This window comes from Dipteris shenzhenensis, chromosome 15 (assembly GCF_047967505.1).
Source record: "Dipteris shenzhenensis isolate YYH24624 ecotype China chromosome 15, Dip_SZ_1.0, whole genome shotgun sequence".
NCBI classification, from domain to species: domain Eukaryota; kingdom Viridiplantae; phylum Streptophyta; class Polypodiopsida; order Gleicheniales; family Dipteridaceae; genus Dipteris; species Dipteris shenzhenensis.
In genome coordinates, this window is record NC_141610.1 from 39,378,663 (window position 1) to 39,388,049 (window position 9,387).

General features: G+C 45.8%; 1 protein-coding gene across 1 annotated transcript; it reads left to right on the top strand.

Moving 5' to 3' along the window:
- Positions 1-2,135: 2,135 nt before the first annotated feature.
- Positions 2,136-7,503, top strand: LOC147893791 (uncharacterized). The gene is made up of 7 exons (XM_087385742.1): positions 2,136-2,321; positions 2,470-2,605; positions 2,685-2,788; positions 2,916-3,087; positions 3,193-3,324; positions 3,409-3,537; positions 3,663-7,503. Exons 1-7 carry the CDS (start codon positions 2,272-2,274, stop codon positions 7,374-7,376), a joined length of 4,437 nt encoding a protein of 1,478 aa, XP_087241868.1. The 5' UTR covers positions 2,136-2,271; the 3' UTR covers positions 7,377-7,503.
- Positions 7,504-9,387: the final 1,884 nt, after the last annotated feature.

Consider the following 9,387-nt stretch of genomic DNA (forward strand, 5'->3'; position numbering starts at 1 on the left):
TCCAGAAGACTATTTTCTAATAATCTAGCACAAATATTATTCAAGACAAAATTGTATGCCAATAATTATTTAACACAACCTAAAATGCTATTAGAATCATTCCTTTAAATATTTAATGTCATAATAGCAAGGTATCTGCCTCTAACCACTAGGATAAATGATGCTTCCAATACCTATATGAATACTTGCAACTTTTTTAGTAAGGACATATGCACCCCTACTTGATAAAACATCTAATTTTGTGATTATGTGAGAGGGGGAGGGGGAGAAATGCACCATAGTTGAAAAGCGCTCATGGATGTTGCAGTTGTGTGTGTGTGAGAGAGAGAGAGAGAGAGAGAGAGAGAGAGAGAGAGAAAGAGACAGAAGAGACACACACACAACTGTCTCTTTCTCTCTCTTTCTCTCTGTCTCTTCTGTCTCTTTCTCTCTCTCTGTCTCTCTCTCTCTCTCACACACACACACACACAACTGCAACATCCATGAGCGCTTTTCAACTATGGTGCATTTCTCCCCCTCCCCCTCTCATGTCTCTTTCTCTCTCTCTCTCTCTCTCTCCCTCTCTCTGTCTGTCTCTTTCTGTCTGTCTGTCTGTCTATCTGTCTGTTTGTCTCTCTCTCTCTCTCTCTTTTGCACACATGGGAAAATAATTAGTGAGCTTGGAATTTCAATTTTACTTTTTGGGTTTTTAGAGGGGACTGCTATTAAAAAAGTGCAAGTGTCTTTCATGAAAAAAAAAAAAAGTGCAAGTGTCAGCTGAGGTGGCACAAAGATGTGGGCGGCAAGTTCCTGGGTGGTGGAAAGGAAAGAATGGAGACATTGATATAAAAGGGGTAATATTTCGTGGAACATCAAGGAAATAAAGGTGAGGATATTTAGAATATACTAAGCTTAAAGAAAAATGAGGGAGTTTTAAAGAGATTTTAGGGGTGTAATAAGGCTATTTACAGATTGAATGGCGCCCGTCGTTGGGCGACCATTTCAAATCAATGGGAGAGCAGGGTTTCCAATTATAGACAGAATGCCCAGGTTGCAAATCTTTCTTTCTACGTGGATGCTATTTCATGCCTAGGGAGAGTCCTTTTATGGGCATCGAGCTTGGTTATGCAATGATGGTGGACACAACATCAACTAGGGTGTTCCAACCCTCCATCAACACCAAGCTTGTTGACGAGAACACACCGAATGTACTTAAATTCTTTATGTAGGTTCAAGCGCATCGTGTGGCTGTAAAGGGTCTACCTATGAGAACCCGCCCATCCCATTAATTTAGGTTGACTCGGCATGTTGATAGAATCCATAAATGCAAAGCTAGTTTGCCTAAAACTGGAGGGAGAGATCGGTAACACTCTCACCTAGTTGATTAGGCTAGAGCCCTGTGCGAACTAGGCAAGTTAATAAAGTCCATAAATGCAAAGATGCTTGGCCTAAAATTGGAGAGAGAGACCCTTAACTCACGCACCTCATTTGTTAATTCTTTTGTGACTTGCAAAAATTACCTAGAGGTGTCTATACAAATTGTTTATTTCCATCTATACTTGCCTAGTCTTTTTTTAAAATTTAAAAATACCGAATATATTGGTCAGCCCTAAAAAAGAAAGACCTTACAGAATTTGGCCTTTTAGAGTATGAGCGATAGCTTACCCATATGAGGGGACGGAGCCTTTAGAATGGACAAGTGTTGGGCAGCTTCTCGCCATGTGAAAACAACCTTAGGAAATGCAAAGGTTAATATGCTAAGGTGAGAGCAAAATGAGGGATCGATAGAGATTCTATGTAATAATCGAAGGTCAAACAGTGAAACTAGATCCGATACTGTGGATCTAAAGAGGATTCTTTATAATCATTCTTTCTTCTTCTTCTTCATCGTCGTGGACTCATCGTCGTTGTTGTACTCGGCTTAGTTTTCTGGTCTGCCAAACCGCCGCAGTTTTACGTAACACGCTTCCTTTTCGATCCCACCCCCTCCTTCGCCAGTCTTCTTCTTCTCCTCCTTTGCAGCTGCCGATTGCGTGTTACTCAATCAAAAATACGCGCACGCCGTTTCTCCTCACATACCTTCATCTCTTACACTTCCTCCTCCTCCTCCCCGCAGGTCTTCCTTCTCTCTCTCTCTCTCTCTCTCTCTCTTCCCCCCCCCCTCCCCTCCCCCTCCCCCTTCTTCTCCTCCTCCTCCTCCTCCTCACCCACCTTCCTTACTCCTTCCCCCTCATCCTTATCTTCTCCATCTCTAGCTGACTTCTTTCCCCCTCCCTCTTCCATCACCTCTCAATGGGACGCCTTGAAACGCTTCTCAAAAAGGGATTCCGAGCAGCAAAATGGTAACATTACTACCTTCCTCCTATCCCCCCGGTTTTGTGAGCTGCCTGTTTAGCTTCCTTAGATTGGCGCGTACCACACTGCTTCTCTCTCTGTTCGCTGTATATTGTGTACACTCATCAATCTTTTTGTGGGATCACATGACAACAGTTTGGCTCTCCTGAAACTGTCGATAGCACGCATCAAGACTGTCAGAAACAAGAGAATTATCTCGGTCAAGCAGACCCGGAAAGAGATTGCTCTACTTCTGAAAGCAGGGCAGGAGTCGCATGCGTACAGGATCAAGGTATGTTGGCATCTCCCGCGTGGGCTGGTCTTCTTGTGAGGCGCTGTGAGTTAGTTTCTAACAAGCGCACGTCTTGCAGGCAGAAAGTCTCATCAGGGAGCAGAATATTTTAGCAGCTTATGATTTGATTGAGCAGTTCTGCGGGATCGTTATCAGCCGGATTGCAATCATCGAAGGCCAAAGGTTTGCAACATCATCGTGATCTACCGCCCCTTAGATGTGTATTATTTATAGTTGCTTCGGATGCAGTTCGATTCTGCTCTTGATTTCGCGGCTGTGGTTTCTCACAAATGCAACCGGGCCTTTTCAGAAACTGTCCCAATGATATCAAAGAAGCTGTCGCGAGCTTGATATTTGCGGCCCCAAGATGTCCAGATCTATCGGAGTTGCAACAAGTCCGGGACCTGTTCACAGCAAAGTACGGAAAAGAGTTTGCAGCTGCCGCCTCCGAGTTGAGGCCTACTTCGGGTGTCAACAGAGAGGTAAAGCACTTGCAGCGTCCCTAAGCTGTTAACCTATATCCTTTGGCTTGTTTGCACACTTTGGCGACACATTGTGTTGATTATTGATTCATGCTGATGGTCCAGATTATCGAAAAGTTGTCGACACGTCCCGCAACCGGAGAAATGAGGGTGAAAGTAATGAAAGAAATAGCTGCGGAAAACAAGATAGATTGGACTCCGGAGGGTGAACTGTTAAAAATGCCAGGAGATTTACAGGTGAGGCCTCTTCTTGTCTTTTCCACGGGCGTGCAGACCTTTGATTTGGGCACCTGTGAATAAGGTTTGTTTTCATTTGTGTAGGAAGGACCCAGCCATTCGCACCCGGTATCAGACGATGCTGCTACAATCTTGAAGCAGGAGGACAAAAAGCTTGAATCTGCCAGCTCTCGAGATTCAGAATCAGATGCCGTCATGCCCACAACTGCAAATGTGCGCTCTGAGCCTGCGTATTCATAACCATTATTTCAACCAGTATGTGGGCTACTTGGAGCAGATGTATTCCGTTTCTGGAAGTAGATAACAATGAATACCTGTTTTGTTTGTGCACTGTGCAGGATGGATCCAATCAGTCTGGACCGGTAACCGTTAATACTCGAACAGATTTGAAACAAGATCAGGAAGAAGCCGGTGGCTATGGAGTCTCCAAAGAGGATAGTGTCAAGCAGGGCATCCCATTTTTGGGCTCTTTCAGCGCTCAACCCAAATTTGCAGACAGTGTAATTCCACCTGCTGCTAGTGATGCTCAAACAGATTTGAAACAAGATCAGGAAGAGAACGGTGGCTATGGAGACTCCAAAGAGGACAGTGTCAAGCAGGGCATCCCACTTTTGGGCTCTTTTAGCGCTCAACCCAAATTTGCAGACACTGTTATTCCATCGGCTGCTAGCGAAGATAAATTTGTGGCAGATGGTGTCAATCAAAGCATCCCATCTTTGGGCTCTTTCGGTGCTCGGCCGAAATTTGCAGACTTTGTAATTCCTAGTGAGGACAAAACTGTGGCAGATGATGCTCCACATGTTGGTGAGGATGCATCCATAGAAGAGGTTTCGCATGTAGACATAGAAAACTCTCGGATGCAGGATGAGGATCCAAGCTTACAGGTCTCTGATACAAAGGGCGGTGCGGATTCGATGGTTGGCTTGATACAAGAGGGAAGTGCGGATTCGAAGGTTGGCTTGAGACAAGATCTCGAAGTTCAGGAAGGGATAACGGATAGTGATAGTGAAAGTGTATCAGATCTTCACGAGAGAATAAATTCTGATGATATCGTAGCGCCTCCCCCACCATCCGCGATTTGGTCCCCGTCCAAATTAGAAGAAGGTAGCTCGCCTTTAGCGAAACCCGTCAAAACAATCTCTTCTCAAGACTCTGTCAAGAGAAGGGAATACAAAGATTTTGCCAGCGCAGCACAGGCAGCTTTCGAGTCGGCAGCGCTGGCTGCTGAGGCTGCCCAAGCAGCGATCGACTTGGCTAGGTTTTATGGACCACCAGGCTCCAATGAAACGATTTTCAGTGTAAAGGCTACTCACAACTTACCACCTCCGAACATCCTCAATGCTAAAGAAGTGACAGGTCACCCTACCTCTGACCAAGAGTTCTGTAAGAAAGCAAACGTGCATCCGACCTATAATGAGAAGCACGTTCACAGGCCGAGGTTCGAGGATCCTGATGGTCGTGCGTTTGCAAGAGGATCAACAGGTCATGGCAAGAGCGGCCCAGTTTCTAACACGCACAGGATTTCCCCAAAAAGTGATGAGCGAAACCCGTTCGCCGCTGATGATGAAGAAGATGAAGGTGGCGCAGAAAGGTACAGCCAGGATGATGTGGGTGGCGTAAGGTCGAGATGGGATGTCAATGAGAATGAAAGCTGGAGAGCCAATGGCAAGTCGAAACATGAATTTCCAGCAGGAAGTGCAGGAGGGCAAGAGACGAATCCAACTTCATTGTGGAACCCTAAGGGTGGTGCTAATGAGGCCGAGCTGCTTGAAACGAGCAGGAATGAAAAGCACCTCGGGAGGCTGACCTTCGATGATGAAGAGGACGATCATGGCGGTCATTGGGGATATCTTCAGGATCCTTTTGCTAGAGGATCGGAGGACAGGAAAGTGGATGAGTTCAGCATGCACAGTTCGAGATTTCCTAGGAGATATGAGCAAAGCCCGTTCGTGTATGATGATGAAGAGGGTGATGGGAGTGTCGCAGAGAAGGAGAGTAGATTCAAGGCCGAGGTGACTACAGCCCGTAGAAATGAGAGATCGAGCTATAACAAGCAGAAGGGTAGACTCGGTAGAGCCGAGCAAAGCCCATTTTTTGACGATGAAGACAATGTTGGTAGGAGATTCAAGGCCGAGCCATTGATTCCAGACAAACACAGCAGTGTGGGTTCTCACAAGCAGTGGATTCAGCCCAAGACAGTTGTAAAGTATGATGATGATAATGGTGATGATGATGATGCGAATGGATCTGGATTTGAGCAGATTAACAGGCAAATGATGGTTGAAGAAGACAATGGTAGTAGGAAATTCAAGGCCGAGCCATTGATTCCAGACAAACAGGGTTCTAACAAGCAGCAGATTCAACCCAAGGCAATTGTCGAGTATGATGAAGACGAAGACGAGGATTATCATCATTCGAGTGCATCTGGGTTTGAGCGGATTATCACGATTAAAGAAGAGAGGAAATTCAAGGCCGAGCCATTGATTTCAGACAAACACAGCAGTGAGGCGTCTAACAAGCAGCGGATTCAACCCAAAATAGCTGAACGAATTAGCCCGTTTGTTGCGTACGATGAAGACGAGGAGGATGATGATGATGCGAATGCATCTGGGTTTGAAAGGATTAACAAGCAGATGGTGATTCCTCCAAAGAGATTTGAGCAGAGCCGATTGTTTGCAGATGATGACGATCAAGAGGATGAAAAGAGATTCAAGGCCAAGCTTTCCAATAAGCACGGGGTTCATCCGAGCAGAGCTGAGCAAAAGCGGTTTGGGGAGGATGATGCCACTCACAAACAGAGCTTGGGGTACTCTGAGGAGCATCGCGGCAGAGCTGAGCAGAGGCCTTTTGTGGGTGGTCATGAAGAAAATGAAAAAGATGATCAACAGAATTTTGGGCTGCAGAGGATGACATTGAATGCCCTGCCATCTCCAGTTCGTAAAGATAGCTTCAGGGATGAGGAGGATTATCAACTTCGCCATAACGTGGCAGCAAAGAAACCTGGCCGTAAAGAAAGCTTCGGAAATTCCGACAGGCCCATAGGCAATGAACAGAATTTTGGGCTGCCGAGCATGACATTGAATGCCGAACCATCTTCTGCTCGCAGAGATGGCTCCAAGTTTTCTGACGAGCCCATCCGTGCAGCAAAGAAACCTGGCCGGAATCAAAGCATCGGGAATTCCGACCAACGCTTCCGCAATTCTCAGGATGATAAACCTACGTTCGATGAAGTGCCGGCGATGGAGGTCAGTGGGATTTCGGACAAGAGATCGAGTGGGCGGAGGCCAACAGTGCAGAAGGCGGAGGAGGAGGAGGGGCGGCAGAAAAGCAAGCTGAGATGGAATTCACGGGTGGCGAAGGAAGAGGAGCAGGAGGAGGCGGAGTGTTCTCCGGCAGTGGAAGCGGCGAAGGTCAATGCAAGGCCGCAAAGCCGGAGATCGGTGAGGTCTCCGATTCGGACAACGGAGGAGGAGCAAGAGAAGCAGCCGGAGCGGCAGGCGTCGATGAAGAAATCGGAAGCGCAGCCAGCATCGGTGTACGAGTCCGACAAGAGCGGCGACAATTCCGTCGGCAATTCCGTCAAGAAGTCCGTCGAGAGCCGCCCGTCATTGAAGAAGGCCGTGATAGTGCCGACGGCCGACGAAGAGGTGGCGCTGTTCTACGCCACCCTGCCGCCGCCCAAAAGGGCGGAGGCGAAAGCGGCCGGGGCGTCGCCGCCCAAAAGGACGCCCCCGCCGCCGCCTACGTTAGGCTCCGTCACTTCCGACCCCGTCCCGCTGGCCTCCGCCCGCCGGAATTCTTCCCCTCCTCGACGTTCTGCTCCTTCCGTCGCCGCCGCCGCCGCCGCCCCTCCCACGCCCCCTTCCTCCTCCTCCTCCCCCCCTCCTCCCGCTCCCCCGCCGAAACTCTCCTCCGCCTCCTCCGCCCCTCCTCCCTCCTCCTCCTCCCCCTCCCCCTCCTCCGCCGCCCACACCCACCCCAAGCTCCCCGACTACGACGCCCTCCACGCACAGTTTGCCGCCCTCAGAGCCAAGAAGACTTCCACATCTTAACGAGAATGGATCCCTCCTAGTTAGCGCATTTTTTTCTTCCGCATCGTAACACGAATATATCCTCCGTGTCAGATATGTTTGTATTTGTAAATTGCCTTTCGAATTTGGAAATTGCCTACCATGAGCATTCAATATAGTGGGTCCTTTGTGGGTCTACTTTTATATACGAGTAACCTTACCTGTCTACGATAGGCTAGAGACTCGCTTTGATTGGTATGTGGTTGAGATAATGGATTGTGTTAAATAAATTTTAAGGTTTCATTTATAAATCTCAAATGTTGAGGAATTTTAAGAAAATTTGTGAAAACCACATACATACATTGGTACCAACACACACACACACAAATATTCAAGAAATTTTTAGTTGTCTTTCATTAAATCAAACTTTTAAACACACACACAAAACACTAAATATATCTTATAAACCCTCTCTTTCTCTCTTAAAATTAACCTCCTCTGAAAATTAAGGCATGTGATTTGCCATCAACTCTCACATGATTATTGGGTAACTTTCCAACATGATAGGATCTAGAGACTTGCAAAGAATTCAAAGATAGTGATCAAAGACTAATTCCAAGACATCCAAAGCATGTATCACAGGGCTTTACATCTAAGTTCCAACCTTATGTTGTAGCTTAGGTCACCCAAAATAAAACTAGAGGCTTCGTTTGACATCTTTTGCATCTTGTGATTTAAAATTTCATAGAGGAACGAATAAACAATAAACACATTATCTAATCAAGTGGGGAACACTTGTCCATCTATGTCTTGCACATAAGTTATTTCAAATCTTGCGTGATGATTCTCATGATGCTCTAACAAAAAAAAAATCTCTATAATAGAGTACTTCAAAATATTACTTTTGAATTTGGAGTCACATGTTCGAACATGAATTATCCACTACCAAGAACCAAGTAATATGTCCAAAGACACATCCGCAACAAAGTCATATTTGAATAAAAAAAGCATCCCTAGAAAAGCCTGCAGCCATAATCATCCCTAGAAAAGCCTTCGCCTATTTACTCTAGTCCCATGCGGTTGTCGTTCACGTGAGTACTTTGGAGTGTCGGAAATCCATACCATACCTATCCAAGGCAAGTAAATCAATCTAAGAATAACAATTATTAAAACAAAAGACTTTTGCAACTCATTAGTTAGAATACTTACGCGAAGGAACACGAATCAGATGCAAGAATTGATACATGTGACCTCCATTCTCCCCCCGAAAAAACACATGCCATCCTTCACGCTTTGTGTATCCCAAGAAGCACACGAAGATCTGTCGTCCATTGGCCTCCTCAATTTGCCAAGGAACAACACGATAATACCCTTGGTGCATATATCCCCCGAAAACATAGCCTCTTACGTGGAGTTCCAACAAAAAACTCGAATCGGGAAGGTATCTATAGGAAAACATAGTATCAATCAATATTATGCACTAAACATGGCTGAAATAAGTCTCACTTATTACAAAAAAATAAAGAGACAAAAAAGGCAGTTTATTCACCCAAGGAAAGAGACCATCTCCAGAAAGTCCATCAATAGCTGTGGTCTCACCGAAGCTGGCCAATACATGGGAGCTGTATATTTATATTTATAAATGTTAATAAATATATAATTAAATAGATCAAGTCAGCATTTAGCTATTAAACAAATATGAAAAACCACACTTGACCACCTTAAGTAGCAATGCATGCACTAAGGGGAGGTGATGGATTTATAACTCACATTTGACCACCTTGCAGTAGCCAAAGGATCATGGCACCAAGGGGAGGTGTTGAGAGTTGTGGTGCCATGAGCACATAGATTAAAGGCTAAGGTATGGTATAGGAAAGAATTAAAGTAGCCACCCTAGGATGTGGACTACATGATGTGGAGATGTGGATTGAGGATATCCACAAGGAGAGATGTGGACTAGAGGATCCCACAAATGTTGACTATTCAAAGGGCACTCTCTATAAGAGGCCTATCATGTATTGTTGAGAATACACACATTGCAAGAGATATAGAT